This window comes from Xiphophorus couchianus, chromosome 21, assembly GCF_001444195.1.
Source record: "Xiphophorus couchianus chromosome 21, X_couchianus-1.0, whole genome shotgun sequence".
In the NCBI taxonomy this organism is placed as follows: domain Eukaryota; kingdom Metazoa; phylum Chordata; class Actinopteri; order Cyprinodontiformes; family Poeciliidae; genus Xiphophorus; species Xiphophorus couchianus.
In genome coordinates, this window is record NC_040248.1 from 10,748,506 (window position 1) to 10,766,226 (window position 17,721).

The 17,721-nt window shown below is 37.9% G+C and overlaps 2 protein-coding genes across 4 annotated transcripts in view; one reads left to right on the top strand and one right to left on the bottom strand.

The window, feature by feature from the left end:
- Window positions 1-1,894, top strand: part of plcd1a (phospholipase C, delta 1a) — a 19,860-nt gene extending 17,966 nt beyond the window's left edge. For both annotated transcript variants that reach the window (XM_028004740.1, XM_028004739.1), the window contains exon 15: window positions 180-1,894. In XM_028004740.1, the coding sequence (XP_027860541.1) occupies window positions 180-271 (92 nt within the window). In that variant the 3' untranslated portion in view covers window positions 272-1,894. The remainder of the gene's footprint in view (window positions 1-179) is intronic.
- On the bottom strand, window positions 1,175-17,721 carry vill (villin-like). Of its 2 annotated transcripts, XM_028004736.1 has the most exons (20): window positions 17,554-17,721; window positions 15,238-15,276; window positions 10,008-10,091; window positions 9,829-9,903; window positions 9,522-9,721; window positions 9,103-9,211; window positions 8,741-8,851; window positions 8,428-8,633; window positions 8,240-8,318; window positions 8,052-8,150; window positions 7,787-7,940; window positions 7,184-7,284; window positions 6,934-7,071; window positions 6,669-6,827; window positions 6,301-6,480; window positions 6,029-6,174; window positions 5,758-5,902; window positions 5,466-5,654; window positions 3,451-3,711; window positions 2,106-2,349 (listed from the first exon to the last, which is right to left on the bottom strand). In XM_028004736.1, exons 3-20 carry the CDS (start codon window positions 10,077-10,079, stop codon window positions 2,236-2,238), a joined length of 2,538 nt encoding a protein of 845 aa, XP_027860537.1. In that variant the 5' UTR covers window positions 10,080-10,091; window positions 15,238-15,276; window positions 17,554-17,721; the 3' UTR covers window positions 2,106-2,235. The 2 variants fall into 2 exon arrangements, with proteins under 2 accessions (XP_027860539.1, XP_027860537.1); XM_028004738.1 differs by lacking the exon at window positions 17,554-17,721 and having other exon boundaries at window positions 1,175-2,349; window positions 15,238-15,360.

Consider the following 17,721-nt stretch of genomic DNA (forward strand, 5'->3'; position numbering starts at 1 on the left):
TAGAAGTGTGACAGAGGTCAAATACTCTTTAGAGGACACTTATTGGCAAGGAAATATTAACACATCAAAGTATTTCACTTAATAAAATTTTATGTTTTTGACATTTTCTAAATCATATGACTTCTGTTGCACAAAAATCTGCTTTGCTGACGAGGCTGAAGTTGACTTCCTCTTTCCAGGATATCGCCAGGTCCCATTGCTCACCAAGAAGGGCGTCAGCATTCCCTCTGCAGGGCTGTTTGTGCATATCATGCTCATGGACCAGCAGTAAGATATTATTGTAAGCAGTAAGCCTTCATGCAATCAGGGACGAGTTTGAACAGGAAACGACAGAGCAGTGACTAAGTATTGCAACTAGGTTGGATAAAACCTCATATAGGGAACCTTCTGTCTGTTTTTTGTTATTTTCTTTGGACATATTTGTTTTGAGCTATTGTTCATTTTTACTATTATTATGGGAAAGGGAGAGTCATTGAAGCTGTGAGTGAATGAGAGGGTTAGAAGTTATTTCATGACAGTCATTTAACTGTTTTATGCTCCCGTAGGAGAATAATTATTGTAAGTTTTACATAGGCGCCTTCTTCTAACATGCAGTGCAATCTCTGAATCTTATTATATCATCACCTTCTTTAAATAATGGCCTAAGTCATTGTTTGCTAAAAGGGATTTTGGTATAAAGGGATTTTTTAGTTTTGGCTAAGAAGGCCATGATTTTAGGAAGGTGACAATATCAAGGAGCAACCATTTGTGCATTTATTGTGTTTTTTCTAGACTTTGTAAGTAGAACAAACCTTAATATATATAATTGCAAGGGTCTGTACTAGGCATGGGCTGGTTACAGACATCAAGTAACACCAAAGTGTTTAAAGGTCACAAAATGAAAATTATAGACATTTTCCTGAAATGCCACACCAAATGAATCTGGTCCAGGTCCTTGACCTGTTGCTTCTCACTGCCACTCTGTTTACTACACTGAACAAAGTTTACTAACTTTGGGACTTTTAGTTTAACTTATGTTTCTGTTTTTATCATCTCTTTATTCTTTATTTCTCTATAGCTTACCAAAAACAATCCAAAGCTTAGTTTTTGCTTGGGATTTGTCTATGCAAATTAGTATTTATTTCTCTTTATTGTCTACATTGGGGTTCAGGTTTCTTTCCTCCTTTTTTTTTTAATTTGCTGTCACCCTCTCCTCTGTTCAGCTGATCCAATACTTCATCTCTCCCATGCCTGTGTTTTCCCTCAGGCTGTTCCTCATCTCTTGATTTGTACTTCTGCATTAATACTCTTCGTTTCCCTGTTAGCTGGTTTCTCACATGTTCTGAATCCACTAGTTCTTTCAGTAAGGCTTTTGTATTTCTTTCATTAAACATTGCCATCATATTGTTGTCTTGCCTGCATTTTAGTCCGACCCTGGATATCAGACAAGCGGTATTTTGTAAGGAAGGCTGATAGCTGTTACACGTTCCAAGGGTTACTGTATGAGCAGAATGGCAAAAGGGTGCAATAGTATACATATTAGGGACTTAAAAACGACCAACTTTGTACATTTTTGTTGTAATTATTTGAAATGTTATTTTGGTGTGACACTCTAGTCCATGCCTAGTCTGTTGTTATTTTACTTTCTTAAATAGCAATAATCTTATCTCTTTAGAGAGTTTATGTGCCTTTGTTCACCTTTTCTCAAATCAAAGTCTTGGACCATAGGTAAGACTGTCTTATAATTTACATTTTAGACATCATGACTAGATCGTACATAGTTACAGTTAATGAAATTAAACTTAATGTCCTGTATTATAATTGTCTTCTCAGTGCTTGTTTTAGTGACAACTGTGTGCCTCCAACATGTTAGCATTTGCACTAGTTCACGAATAAAAGCAGCTTTACTCTCTCAGTGGTGGTTTTCTCTTTATTTGTTACGTTTTGATTCATGGTAAGAACAAACACATTTTTATTAGGTGATCAGCTTGAGCACATTTGAATGCTTTTAAAAGAAGAGCACATTTATTAAATACCAAAAAGTCAATCAGTTTATACGTAGATTTTTCTTTATGAATCACCTCAGCTTGTTAAATGGTCGAAAACATTTAAGTGAATAAGTTATTCGAATAAATCGCTGCTGCTGCTCCTGCTTCTGTCAACAATGGCAACAAACCGTCGTTAGCTTGGATTTCTCGGTATCTTGGACGGACCGGTCTAACGCCGCTTCCGTGTAATCCAGAAGATAAATCCTTCCTAGAAGAGTCCTGCCTTTTTCTTCATGTCGATCTGACGCCATTGGGGCATACCCAGGAACTCAGGCCGACTTACACCGAGCAGGTTCTCAAAATCCTCGTCAGACAGGTAGTCCTGTCAGAAGAGAGGTTAGGACACAGTTAGGCTGAACCCTATTGGTCACAATGTGTTATTACAATAGTCAAGGTTTAACATTTACAACAATCTTAGCTGAATAAACTATGTCACAATAATTACATCATGGGTAGATGTGATAAAATTAGAAATAACATTTGATAGAAACAGGACGAATAGGATTAACGATACAGATAAACAACCAACCATCCTCATATGGTTAAAAAAAAAAAAAGACATGATATGCCATGTTCCTAGCACAGTAGATCCATGCTGACATTCCCATGCACACAGTGCAGAAACATGTGGAAAAATTACAAAAATATGTGTTAAGTAAAGTAATTATTCACACTGCTATTACTTTTACTAACCGGCTTATTCATCCAATTCTTACATTTTATCATATATATCTTAGTTATTAAAGGTGAAGTTGTTCTCCTGTTCAGAGCTGCACCTGCATTGTCCAGTTTCAGGAAATTGTTTGGACAGGAAGCGCTGACCACATTTTGCAGAGTTCAACAAGTTATTTTATGTATAGACATCTAGCTGCTGACGAAGAAATAGTTCTCACACTTCTGTGGCTTGAACTATTGAACTTAGCGTGCGAAATGAGAAACATCTATTGGAAATACTGTACATTTGTGCTGACTACTCTGTACAAAGATGATTTGTGGTTAGTACAATGTCATGATGTCTCATCTAAGATGTCTGTTTGACTGAAACTTTACCTACTTCCTCTTTCTTCTAAGAGGGTATTGATCGTTTAGCGTCCAGGAATTGTCTTGCTCCACCTAAATAAAATCTGACATTCTGTGTGATGTAGTCAGAGTTGCTCTGACAGTGTTACCGATCAGTGCTCTCTCTGCTTGCAAGTGAAATAAAGCTGTTCTTTGTTCTCTAACTTTTGACTCTTGGTTTTCCCAAAATTCCCAGATTCCACATATGTATGTACAGTACGTACACCTGATTTTTGTGATTTTAAATAACATTTTAACTTCATCTGTTCAATCAACACCCCAGTGTGTTCTTGAGTTAATATCTGTTTGACCTTCTCACTAATTCATTCATAATCAAACATTTTGCTATTTTCTCCAAGCCCACCTCTCGCTGGCTGGGGTCCACTCCCTCTGGAAGCTCACTAGCGGGTACATTAATGAGCAGCTTAGCGTCCACAGACATCCCACTACTACCAGCTGGGGAGTAGGTGCCTTTGAATGGGCTGGTGGGAGTGGTGGGCTTGGGTGACATCATCCCTCCGTGGGGCCTGTACATTGGAAATGTGCTTGTAGGCCCTCCGGGAGCACTGTAGCCTCCAAAGTCTGTTGTGTCAATGCCTTTATTTAAGCTGCCGGCATTCATCTCCTTCAAATAAAAACAAAATAAATAAAGAAAAACTGGCCGAATAGAGGCATTAAAATCAGATGTTGGATCAGTAATATTAGCACAGGAAGTAAATCAGGATCAAGATTGTGATCTGTCAATCACTTACTACAGTCATCTCAGAGATAGATGCTGCATCATTCAGCTTTTTTTTATATATCCTCGTAGGAGTTTCCCCCCTTTTGAGAAAATCAGCTTTGATTAAGGAATTAGTCGGCATGCAGAACCTTCCTCATCAATAAATAAGACATCAAATCATCCATGTACATGTAGGAGCAGGTGTGCTGTCTGATTTCTGAAATGATTCGCTCATACAAGATTATTTATCCCACTCATCTGAAATCTGGGAATTTTTTCTGTAATCATGCTTGATAATGCAATAGAAATAGTAAATTATTCAATCACGCTTTACTTATTTATTATTAGTAATTCTATTTAAAAAGGTGCAAAAGTTTGCATACACACATTGTGGGCATGAATGTAATTAATCTGGGGATTTTAATGATGCATTTGTACACATTTGAATTTATTGTGGATATTTTCCTGGTTCACCCAGGGTCGACATGCAGGCTGTCATTTATACTACACCCCCACGCTAATATTTAGATGAATGTTCCCATTAGAAAGTTGAAGAAGAACTCCTTTCTTTTTATAGTGTTTAAGAAGATCCTTTTGTAAATATTCTTCAACTCGTCTTGTTAGAAATGGTAGAGCTCAGTTTAATAGATTATTTTTCCTCGCACATACACAAGTCTTCAGCCTTGACTACATATCTACAATAGGAATTAGGACCATTCTTTATCCAGTCTGGGACTAGTTTTGTTCTTGGTTTGAGGTAATTCCCTTAAACTATTGTTAGATTTGAAAGCTTCATCTTAACTGCTCCAAACACACTTCTTCTTATGAGGTTGAATTGCTTAAATCTGTCTTGCAAGACCATACATTTTCCCTGGAGGCATCTGGCTCATCCATGTGAACAACTTTAATTAAGCTTGAAGATGTTACATTTGACAGGGGCTATTATCTGGTCCATGGTGATGTCTAATTGAGGTTAGATTGGCTTTGAATTGCCTCCTTGCTGAAATGAGCAATACAGATAAATTTGCCTTGTCTTGGGCTCACGGGACAGTGATGTTGGTGTTCAAGCATCTTTCACAACACGTTAGGCTTGAGTCCTGGGTTGTTCCTGAAAATTATACCCAATTTTCCTTCTATCTAGGTGTGACAGTCTAAAAGCACAATGATCTCCAAATAACACACAAAAGTGGTTTTTGAAGGATTGAATTAACCTTCCTCAATAGTCCTTCAAAAGCCCAACTTCAACATTAATGAAAATGGGTGAACTATGTTTGAAAACTGGGTCCATGCCATGAATCTGACCTATCTAAACAAGCTCTATCGTTTTCTTGCCAAGCAGACTGGTCAAAAATGTAGTCAGAAATGCCAGATGCTTATCAATGTTAACAAAAACGCTGTAATCAATGTTCAGCTTTCTAAGGTACAATTAACAATATAGCAGAGGGAGGGAGAGTCTGCACATAATTGAGCTTGTATGTTTTTACTTTTGTGATTGGGAAAAAAAAAATTAATTCAAATGGATGTGTCCATATTTACAAAAAACATCAGTTCAAATGCATCACTAAAACCCCAAAATGGGTCTGAAATTCATTCATAAGAAAAGTCTGCAGTATATTTTTGACCATTGTTGGATTTGAGTGACCTCCAGGTAAACCTACATTCCACTTGAAAGGATCCCATGCGTTAAACCAGCCAGTAAAGGTGAGAGGCTCATTTCCCTGTTTCACAAAGATGATGGTTGTGTCAGGGTCGCGGCCAGCTGGATGTGTCTTCAGGTAATCGCGTGCGCTGTTCCAAGACTCTTTGGTCTCAGTTTCATTGGCAAACTTTCCAACCCACAAGAAAATCTGAAGAGACGCAAATAAAGGGGACATGAGATGGAGAGGCTAAATGCAGTACTTCACAGTGTATGTTCGATGGCATGTATCTGCAGGAACTCCACCCTCTGACCTCCTCCCAGGTGTCCAGCAGCATCACGTCCTCTTCGTCCAGATCACTCTGGTCAAAGCTATAGACCTCGGTCATCCTGAACCGACCCGTCTGGTTTGAGCACTCAAACAGACGGGGGGAGTGAAGTGGATTCTCTCGCTCCAGTCTATATGTAGTAAGAGTTGATTAATTTACATTTTTTTAAAAACATAATATGATAGTTTATTGTTTTCAGAGGAGAAAAACACAAAACGTCTTAAATTCTGTAATTTAATGCTTTGTCTTAGTTGACCTCTTGTCGCTGGCATAGGGGGCCTTTCCCCCGAGAGCAATCCAGAACTCAGCTGGCTCCTGGCCCTCCATCACAACCTCCTTATACTGCCTAAACAGGCGGTCAGACATTTCCGTGGCCGTCATCCTCTCATCTCCGCTGCAGCCCTACCGACATGCACAATTTACACCAATATAAGAACACATGTCGAGCAAAATGCAGGGTTCTTACTTTAAACAACATGCCATTGTAATTGTTAAGCTTGCTTTGCAGCTTTAGAATGGGATTCATACCTTTCCATACCACAGATAGCATTTCTGAGGGGTCCTCAGCAAGAACACGTCATTGCTGTTTAGACATGAGGCCCTTGCTGGAACTTCAATGGCCTTTGTGTTCAGCTCAGAGGTTCCTCTAACCTGGAAGAGGTTGGCGGTGGTGTTAGGGCTGACTGCTCCAGCCCGACCTGTTCCTCCCTGCAAAAACACACATTACTATTATTGCACCTGTACACCAGCGGGTTTTTCTATTATTGTTATTTGAGATCCACAGTTCGGAATAACGTTTAATAACATAACCCTGCTTCAAACCTCTCCACAACTTTCTCCTTGACTTGTCAATGTTACTGGTCTTAATTTGGTATACAGTAGTGTACAAATCACACCTCAAAGATGATGAGTTTTCCTTTGAAGATAGCCAGGAAGTGGCGAGGCTCCTTTCCCATCACCACTCGGACCTGGACAGGGGCTCCGTTGTACATATTGTCAACGGCAACAGCCTGGTAGGCACAGGCTGTGATCTCATCTTTGGTGGCATGACGTCCCTGATGCAAAAGATTTAAGGTAATAAATCAGCACAAAGAGCGGGTTTGTAGGTTTGTTTGTACGATAGGAAGAAAGAGTGGGAAAAACGTTTCTGATGAAACTGACCTGCCACATGTAGAGTATGTACTGCTCTCTATTTGACACCCGGTATGTGTACAGCACCAAGTAGCAGTCTCCTCCATAAAACTGCCCGTGCATATTTGGCTGGACCTCAGCCAGCTCCAAATTCTCAATGCGCCACACCTGAAAGGGAGAAAGTAATTCTTGAAATTTTAGTTATTCTTTATGGCAGTCATAGTCTGACTACGGTCTTGTAATGGTTTTATATTGTTACATCAAAGTGTGTACTTTGTACCTTCACTTCTCCTGAACCATCATCAACCAAGTGCTGCTTTGCTGCCATCTCAGGGTGAGCATGGAGCTCCATCACATCAAACTTTACCTGCTCAACCTTGGCTGTATGATAACCCAAATTATGTGTTAACAAATAAAAAATGAACTCAATTAGTTATCTGCAACTAGTAAAAATATTATCTGAAATAAAATTAAAAATGAATCAAAATTGCACACAAAAACAGGTGTCCTGAAAGTGCTGATTGATTTAAAGATGAACCAAGATAGTCATAAACTCACTGATGTTATGTTAAATTACAAACTATTTTGGCCCGTCTTTCACAGTACTAAAATAGTTAACGTTGTTTAAATAATATTTCAGGGATATCTAGGAGTATTTTCCTATGATTTGTGGGGACCCAAAAGGCTTGGCACTCTGTCCTCTTCTCGTTTTTTATTTATCTTCTCTCACCTCTTTTATTTTTTCATTTTCTGTTTTACAAATGGTGTTAGGAAAACATTTGCTCTTTATAGTTTGCATTGGCGAATTTTTAACTAAGTGAAAAAAATCTGCCTGGCTTGCATTTTTAGTGTAAGTACATTCGTTATGAATTGGTGATATTACCTATCTTTCCAACATTGTGGGTGTTACCCAGTCCAGTAATTTGCCCTTTTTCCCTCCAGTTTTTGAACATGTGCTTAAACATGGCTGACTCTCCTCCCTCACTCATCACCTCCACACTGGTGCTGGATGGATAGTTTTTGGTTTTAATGTAGTTCTGGTGAGAAAGAAAATACAAACGTCTCAATTACAGAGCTCCAAAAGACAAATAATAATGAAGACCGGGACATAATTCAGATTTAGTCTTGAATTATCTTTAGTTTCATACCAGTGCTCTCTTCATAGCTTCTTGACGTTCATCCTTTGAGGCCTTTTTGCCCTTCCACACCATCACATTAGACCCACTGTTGTCCAAAATATAACAGTCCTGACAAACAAATAATGACATGTAAAATGCCCTATTTTTTTTAACAAACGGCTCCAGAAGAAAAATTCAAAAGGATTAAATGTAGTTACAGCAGAGCTTAGCAGATCTTGTGTCAGAGGCTGTATGGCCACTTCTTGGATCACTACGTTCCCAGCGTTGTCATACACACTGTTGACAGACAGGAGAAGTGTATGGAAATATGAAATATAATTCTCTGAAATAATATCACAGTCATGATGCAACAGCGGAACAAAATATCAAACATTTGTGTTCTTACTGGTAGAGTCGGACGCTGTTGTTCTGCTCCTGGTCATGTTTGTCATCAGAAACAGCCTTCTTCAGCTGGCTGGGTCTTTTGCCGAGCACATCGGCCATCATTTGTACCAGCTCTGGTGTCTCCTTCTCACGGGCTCCCTCCACGACGACGACGTCAGCCCGACCTCCACGCTCCCTGTCCCGGATGTCCTGAGCCAGCAGCACCGCCTGCAAACACAGTGCAATAGAATAGAATAGAATAGAATAGAATAGAATAGAATAGAATGGAATAGAATAGAATAGAATAGCTGCTTTAAATGCACTTCTGCTCATACCTTGAGCTTTTCCCTCCTGTCGCATTCAGGGCCATTCCACTGTATGATAGTTTTCCCAAGGTCCAGAAGAAACACATCTCCATTGTTAAAGCTGTTCCAGGACACCTCAACCTGAAAACAAAAATGGAGTTTTAAATTAATTTAAATGGAAATACACAATTGTACAATACCACACAATCACAGCTTTGCTCAGTTTATTAACACCTTCAGTGACAGCTACAACAAATCTGCTATAATCTGTTAAACAGGAGCATCAACACCTCTTTGGTGTGACTGTGCGAAGCCTTAGATAGCAGTAGTGGGAGGTACTACATAGAGTGTAGTAATGCCTTTCATATCCACAACTATTCTTCTTTACAAACCTCTGCAGCTGACACATGCTTCCTCCCTTTGACGTGCAGCAGCCGTACGATGTTGTAGACGTTTGTGTCGACATGATTAAAGCCTGACGCCACTCCACCCTTCTTGTAGCTGCGGAGAGATTAGTGGCCAAAGTTCCATTGTAATAAAACAAACCTGAAGCTGTGTTTGTTGTAAAGACACAAAGATTTTTGATTGATTTGGTTTTTTCTTCTTTACTACCATAAAAGAAAAAAATCTGAGAGAATGAACTGGATTTTTCTGAGCCATTCCTCAAAATAGAAAAACATAAACATTTCAGACAAAGCGATTAGCAGTATAAACCGTGTTTTAGGGAGATTGTAACATAGTTAAGTGTGTGACCTTTTGGGTTTCTTATAGTCCCCCCTTAACATTGAGGCAAGTGTACTTTATAACTTACATCAGGCCATTTTTAAAGTAGCTCCTGAATTTTGGTGACTCGGAGCCCTGCGCCTCTCTGTACTGCACTGGACTTCCACCCAGATACTCATCCAGCTGCATGACGTAGAGTGCTGCAGATCCCTGCTCATCCTGGGAGGAGGACTGTCCTATCCAATAGTGGATGTCGATCGACTCTCCCACACCCATATTCTTGCTTATCTGGTTTGTAGTTGGGAATTGATAAAGGCGCATGGGTAAATGATTTACATTTGTACACGTAACCTTATCAGTGCTCATTAAATTAAATCAACCAGTGCCATACTCACATTCAGAATAATGTAACAGTCACCCTCAAAGAAGTTACCGAAGGCCTTGGTTGGAACTGGAGTCATCCGCATTTTCTGTATAAAGAAAACAACCACGCTTTAATCCATGGAAGCAACACTCGCAATATTTTGTGAAATGCACTAAAAGATGCTTATTCAGGTTTTTGGAGTTGCCTTACATTGATGGTCCATATCTGGAGGCCTGGCTTCCTATTGATGTTTGCAAACATATCTCTGTCCTTGATGCTCATCTTTGCAGTGAACTAAAAAAGCACAAGAGGAAAAAAGTGACTCTCTAAAGTAATATTTTGTGACTTATAAAAGAGGATTTAAGGAAGTTACAGACCATAATGACAAGGAATCCTACAGGAGATTATTTTTGAATAAACAATCAGTATAAGAATAACTGTATTGTTATAAACTTAATTTAAATTAAACTATGACAATCACTTGACTATAGCAATAAATGTCTTCATTTGGAATGAATTTTATGGTTACAACTCCTGTACTTCTTTGTAAACTTTAACATGAGATAAATATGATATAAGACAGTATTAAAAGTTTAAAATATATATCAACTTGAATCTTGATACAGTTTTATGATCAATCAGTCTCACTAGCTACACTCAGGTGGCATTACTGCCAGACATGTACAATCAAGAAACCCCTCAAATAGAACCTGTCTGACAACATGAAGTAGGCTAAAAGAGCTAAATAAATTTAAGACAATACTGCCCACATCTGTCATTCTGGAATGGGTTAAAAAGTAATTTCTAAGTCTTTTGGGTTCTAGTGAACCACAGTGACAGTCACTATGAACAGAAACTCTCCAGGAGATTGCGAAATAACCCAGAACCATCTCTATGGCCCTGCAGACCTAATTTGCTTCAGTAAATTTCCATGCTCACGACTCAACAAATGAATCACAACCAGAAGTGACCTGAACGCATGCTCTGTTTTTCCTTGCTGCGAATATTGAGGTTGGTGTGCCTCTCCACAGTTTTAAATGTTGGGTTTGAGAGCTGTCTTTTTCCCTGTATCTCATCAAACATGCAAATGGTGGGCATCCAAGGTAACGCTGAACCACGAGTCAATGGTGAAGTCCGAAGTATTCAGGGGTGAAACCGACGATGGCACCCCAATTAAACTCCATCAAGTTCTGCTAAATACTCAAAATGGATCTACAGTACATATCATCAGCTTCTCTGCTTCAACTGATTACCCATAAAATGTCAGTGAACACAATCACTTCAAATGTCATATCATACCATATATCCGTTAATGATATCCACTCAAGACACATAAGACCCTTGTAAATTTATATTGCTATAAACCTTTCAAATAGTTGATGTTAGCCAGTTGGATCAGCTTCTGACGGTAGAATGACCCAAACTCTTCTGCCAACTGCACATTCAGGATACAGTTCTCATCAGATCACATTCCAAAAATACTCTGTTGGATTGAAACTTAATGACTGTGGAAATCCTTGGAGTACACTAATCATATTCTCACATATAAGAAACCAGTTACAGTTGATGCAAAAGTTGAAATATGTTCCATTTTGCTGCTGGGTAGACATGGTCAGTAACAACAACAACACATAATTAGGGTGAGGCGTTTAAATGATGATCAAAAGGGGAAATGGTTGTGCCACAGAGATATATCTCCAGATCATTACACATGAACCAGATTATATTGATATATGACAGAATAGATCCTTGTTTTCATAATTATTACTCTAAATTCTGATCTGAATGTTGCAGCTGAAGTCAAGTCAAATTTTTGCAATTTATCACTGTTGAGTTTTGTTGGACTTTGTTGAAATTGAAGCGTCCATTTCCTGCTTTTGGCTGAAAGGAACGGCACCTAGTGTGGTTCTCTCCTGCTGTAGTCCATCTGCTTCAAGCTTCTCTGTACTTTCAAAGATTTTATTTTGATTACCTTGGTTGTAACGAGTGATTATTAGAGCTGCTGATACCTTTCTGTCATATTGAACCAGTCTGCTGTTTTGTTTAACATTTTTTTCAGACCGTTCTTTTTAAACCTAAGAAACGGTTGCATGTGGTCGACAGCAAGCATGCCACCTTCAAAATACCTTGAATACCTTTTCTTCCTCATTCTGATGCTTATTCTGAATGACAAGTCATATGACATGTGTCATATGGCAAACATCAGTAAAATGAAATGTTTGTCTAGCTTCTCTGTTAATAAAAATATATTAAAATGTGTGCAATATGATAGCTATATGTAACATTCATATATTGAAACTAACAATGGTGAAAAACTCAGTAAGTCATAACTCAATTAAATGCTCACAGGGAAAAACACAAAACTTTTATGAGACTTTTTCAAGATTTATATTCTCTGTCATTTCAGTGGAAAAATATATTTTTAAAATATCTAGAAGATATTTTTGAAAGATTACATAACTGACAGCGAGGCAGCTGTGGCTACACTAATGAGCGTCAGTCTGGAGTCAAAGCAGCGTGCAAGTCCTGCAATCAGCTGTGCTTTAACAGCCGCTTTACTGATCAGAAACAACAGCGATGATAAGCAAACACTGAACGCAGGAGTACAGCTGTCACCCTGCATGACTCAGTGGGCTGTCGTGCTACTTTTAATGGATGACGAGGGCCAGAGCATAATCAGTTTGTTGTCTGACTGTCATGTGTCTATAAAGGCTTTGGGTTCATTTAATCCTCAGATACACTGCCTTTGAAAAAGCTTTAATGCCCTGTGAACCTTTTCAGGTTTTGTCACGTGACAGCAAACTTCAGTACATTTTACTTAAATCTTATGCAAGGAACCAACAGAAGGTTCTCTGTAAATGTGAAGTAGAAGGAAAAAAGATGTATAAATTTTATTATTTCTTTTTACAAACAAAAATCTGAAAATGTTGCAGAAATTGTTTGATAAAAGCATCAGCAAAGACAGATATCACAAGAGAGTTGGAGTCTTTGAATCTTCTTACTTGCAGCAAAGAGAAGTGCAATGAGGACACAAGTTGTTAACTATGGGCACTCCTAGTAACACTGTTCAAGCCATTTTGATTATATACACTGTCTGTCTGTGCAGCTGTAGATATCTTGTAGATTTATAAAAACATTGGCACACAGGCAAGAAATTAGCTAATTTCTGCAAGTGGGCAAGAGTAATTTTCAAATGTCATTCTTTTCTACAAATAGGTTATTGTCTAAAATGTACAATATGCTATTGTGCATTTTAGTAGCAACAAATAAATAAAAGGTAAAACAAACAATGAAATTAGTAAATGTAATTTAAAAGTAAAGCATAAAATGATGATAATAAAACAAATCTTTTTATTAATTCTAATACAGCCAGTTGCTCATTAACCTCATTAGTCATCTCATTAACACTAGTCTGAATATACTTCTATTTAAAGCTTGTACAATAAAGCTTGTTGTTGTAACACAGAGAATCTGAAAAAGCTGAATGGATAGGAGACATTTTGAAAGGCACTTCCAAACACATCTTGAATTACACCGCTGATAGTGTCTCCAATGTCTTGCACAGCTGATTACTAAAGTGAGATAGATCAGGCCAGCTGTACTCCACCAGAATCTTAATAAAACATACCATTAATATTAACAGAGTTCTGCTATTGGCTGACCTGATAGTGAGGCGACTGTGCATGGGCTTGGCTCAGGCTGGAGAAATGCTTGGGAATGTAGCATTTTATGCATCACTTCATTGGGTTTTTTATTGGGGAGACAGAGTCTACATCTTTTTAATGTAAACTCTATTGAAAGTGACTTGTTGTTACAAAGGACTCTGTCTCTGCAGTGATGCCCTTTCACACTGAGTTCAAATGGTGTGCTAATCTCTCAGGGTTGGGTTTTCAGCAAACACGTGAACATTTATCTGTAGTTTATGACATCAGACTAACTCCTTCCCCAAAAATGGAAATGATAGTACAAAGTATTTAAGGCATATTTCAAAATGTACCTGATATCATACAAAAATACAACCATGATGTTAACCATAAACCACAGATTTATTGTCTTTGTATCAACTTGCAGCATGAGTCTGCAGCCTTTATTACTCTTAAGGAGTTTATTTGAAGGATTCAGGCCTCTAATAGAATGTGCTGTGTTGGTGTGCAGGGGTGAATGAAAAAACAGCTGAATCATGCCTAGTGGATGAGGTCTGGAACTACTCCTAATGTCCTTAGGCCTTTCTTTATGCAATCATTCAACGTCATCTTCAGCAGCAGAGCTCCAGGCTTTCTGTTCAAGTTTTCTCTGGCTGTTTATCAATTCAAATAAAGTTCCAATCAATTCATGTACAGTGTTCAGAGAAAATAGGTCTTTTGCTCTGTAAATTGCTCTGTAAAGTGGTTTCATTTCCACTGTGACCACATGCTTGCTCCAAAGAATGGGCTGCTGCAAAGTCATTGACTGGATACAATTAGAAAGGCTTTCTTAAACATACATCTTTAAATATGGGAACAAAAACGGAAATTGACTGTATTGTATTAGAGATATTAGAAAAAGGATTGAATGTTTCTACAAATAACTGCATTAGTAGCTTGGTATTTGATTAGATCATAATGGATGGATTTAAATATATATAAACTGGATATGGATTGGACATGTTTATCTTGCAAATTCCCTTGACAAGACATTAGTTATCAGTTGCCAGCATTTGAATAAACCTTAATTGAATTAGCCAGCAATGATAGTTTTGGTTGAATGCAAATTAGCAAATAAAACTAAAATATGTTGGTTGTACAATACACTAAATAATAGGAGAAGTATTGCATTAAACTGGGTCATTCTAAAAGACACATTAAGCAGATCTAAAATTAAGAAATGGGACAAATGCAAGTCATAAATAAAGAACTGACATACTAGCAATAGTACTTACAGCTCATATGAACATCTATTCAGAGTTAATTCACCCTTAGTTTACATATAACTTAACATTTGACTGATGCCTGCAAGAAGAACTAAACAATAATTCCTATTCTCTCTATTATTTGATTAGCTGGATTGTTGTTGAAGACTTTTGTTAAAGCTAATTCCTGTTGTGAAAATCCATTTTGCTCAAGCATTAGGGAAGAAAAAGCAAATAACGGATTGAAAGAGGAGAGCAGCATGGCATCAGGTAAGACTGGTTTCCAGTCAATTAGCAGCCACTGTCTTTTCACTCAGCCTGCACAATGGCCTTTGTCAATGCCACGCATTAAACCCATCCCAATTTTTCTGTCTCCAAATCAAGCAAATCAAATATGTAATGCTAATTACAAGACTTTAAAATAATAATAAAACAATCTATCTATTTTCTGTGATTTTAAAGTGTAATTTTTTCAAACTGCAGTAAATCATAAAAACAAATAAAAATATGTTTAAACAAGTGGTAAACTTAAAACATAGGAATTGTTCTTACCTTGTGATCTGCTGGATGTGGCGATTACCTCGATGTCTCCTAATCAAAACAGATTTGTGAATTTAGTTATGTATTATTAATCTCCTGTTGGCTTTCCTTCCACCAGTGTGTGTGAAGCAGAGAGGGTTTGATGTATTTGTGTCCACACCCAGGTTTAACCACACCTGCAATTTCCTGTCATGATATTTACATTGTGACAACATTAAATGCACCTACTCTCACCACCTCCTACACACAAGAGATGACAATAAGGAGGAGGAGGACCTGACCTGATGTTTGCCATTTTGTGGTTTGATGATGAAAATGTATCGTTTGCTAAAGGAAGAACGTTCACAAAACTCTTCCTCAACTGAGTTGGATTCAAACTCCTGCTTTTGCTTTAAGAAGGTTTTATGAGTTGAGTTAATGTTTAACAGCAGCTCTCAGCTACACGGGGGAAATTACAGGGGCCATGAAGCTTATTATTACACAAGTGTTACACCTCTAAGGCAGTGAAATCAGACTCAAGGAGCTATTGAAGGCATAATCAAGGAATTAGAGATTCTCTGAGTAACTTGAGAAGTAATTTCAGATTTCTTGACAAATGTATGGTCCTTGTAAAGCAATGGTGGATTTGGATATGGACAATATGGTTTCCACCTAGGGTGCAATACTACCAGAGGGTTACCCAAAGCTATGTCAGGCCATCCAAAAATAAGTCTTCTATTTTGATTAGTAGGTCTAGTAAATTTATAGTCTGCATCCTCTTTCCCTTATATGCATAGTGCAAGCTCTGTAAGGTGATAGGCTTTGGGTCCTTTTTAAGAGAATTTGTGAACCCTGAGAAGATGCTGGCTGAATCTGGTTATAGAGTTTCATGTTCAACAGAAAAATGAGTCTTGTGCTGACAAGGACTGAAAGGTCACTCAAGGAGGAAGAAGTAAGTGTTCCAAAACTGAAAAAAAGCAATCACAGTTTGCAAATAAACTTAGGGACAAAGACTATGGCTTTTTGGAGACAAGTCTTGTTGTCCAATAAGCTAAAATATAAGTGCTTGAACAACAACCATTGTTATATTAGAAGGAAAAAGCTGGAGGGTTGTGAGCCTAGAAACAAAACGCCAACTATGAAGCATGGAGGTGACAACATTGTATTGTGGGGGAGTTTGATATGGGAGGAACTGGTGCACTAAACAGAATTGTTGTCATTATGAGGAAAGAATATGAAGGGGACTTAAGGTTTGGACCCAAATGGACCTTCCAAGTAGAAAAAGACCCTACACATACTGCCAAATTAGTTATAAAGTGGCTTAAGGACAACAGAGTCAATGTGTTAGAGAGGCCATAACAAGCATTTATTGAGTTCCCAAAGAAAATCTGGACAGTGCTGAAAAGTTTGCAATGCTGCAGGAACATTGTTTCTGTCAAGAGAAATGGATTAAACTTCTAGCAAACAACTGTGATTGGCTGGTGAAATCCTAAAGGTTTAACCCAAGTCATTAGTTGAAAAAGGAAAAAAGTGTATGTATAGTTCTAAATGTTGAAGAAAGTAATATAAATATAATTGTTCTCTTTGTCCTGGTAGACAGTAAACAGGAATTATTTTAGTAATCCAAACTGAGTTAGACCATAAAATGTTTAGTCTGATTTAATGTCAGTAAGTGAGAAAAAGCTTAAAGGCTATATGCCTGTGTATACCATTGTTATAAAAATTAAAATGTCTACTTTGTCTACATTTGGTGCAGATGGAGAAGCAAGCCTGGGACGCCAGTTGTGCAGAAACCGCCAGTGTGTTTTCGTAGGGAAATTCATGCAAATTGGTGTTTATGTTCACGTGCAAAGCATGAGGTTTATTCACACTCTGCATCCAAACGTATTTGCACAATCTTTGAGATAACAGAGTGAAACACTTTGCAAAGAGCAAATGTTAGTCCTTTGCCAAATAATAACTTTAAAATATTGTTACAGAAGCTTAATGGTTCATCTTAAACTTCAAGAAATGTCTGCTGTTACATAGAGTTTATTTAACTTTGCAAAGGCAGGCCACTTCAACACGTGAAAAGCAAAAGCTCTTTAATTCCACTGATGGATCAGCTTTGCCTATTTTCAAAGTATGTGAACAATCTGTCAGGTTCTTTTACTTTTATACAGCTATCAAAGATGAATCATAGATTAGACTTCCTCATGCTTTCTTGTAGATATACTGTACATCTACTGCATTTATTTTTTATTGAAATAACATCGTATTGATAACGCAGTCCCTCACAGGGAATCTAAAGAGTTCACTGTTACATAACTATTATTGCTATCAACTTGATCTCAATAAAGTTGAACTTACTTTCAGTGATGGCACCTCATTTCTTCATTCACTCTGGAACTCCATTCAAAATCTAACATCAGTTGCACTTTATGAACTTTGGCCCTTTCATATCTGAAGGGAAAAGTTGAAGGCTAGAAGGAAACACCAACAACAGGAACAGTCCAGGCTTGAACAATAAGCCGTATA

Coding starts and splice junctions, on each gene's coding strand:
- vill (XM_028004738.1), bottom strand. CDS start 10,079: ATGAGCATCAAGGACAGAGATATGTTTGCAAACATCAATAGGAAGCCA. Junction 7,941..8,051: donor AAGCTATGAAGAGAGCACTG/GTATGAAACTAA, acceptor CTTTCTCACCAG/AACTACATTAAAACCAAAAA. Junction 5,903..6,028: donor CCCTATGCCAGCGACAAGAG/GTCAACTAAGAC, acceptor TACTACATATAG/ACTGGAGCGAGAGAATCCAC.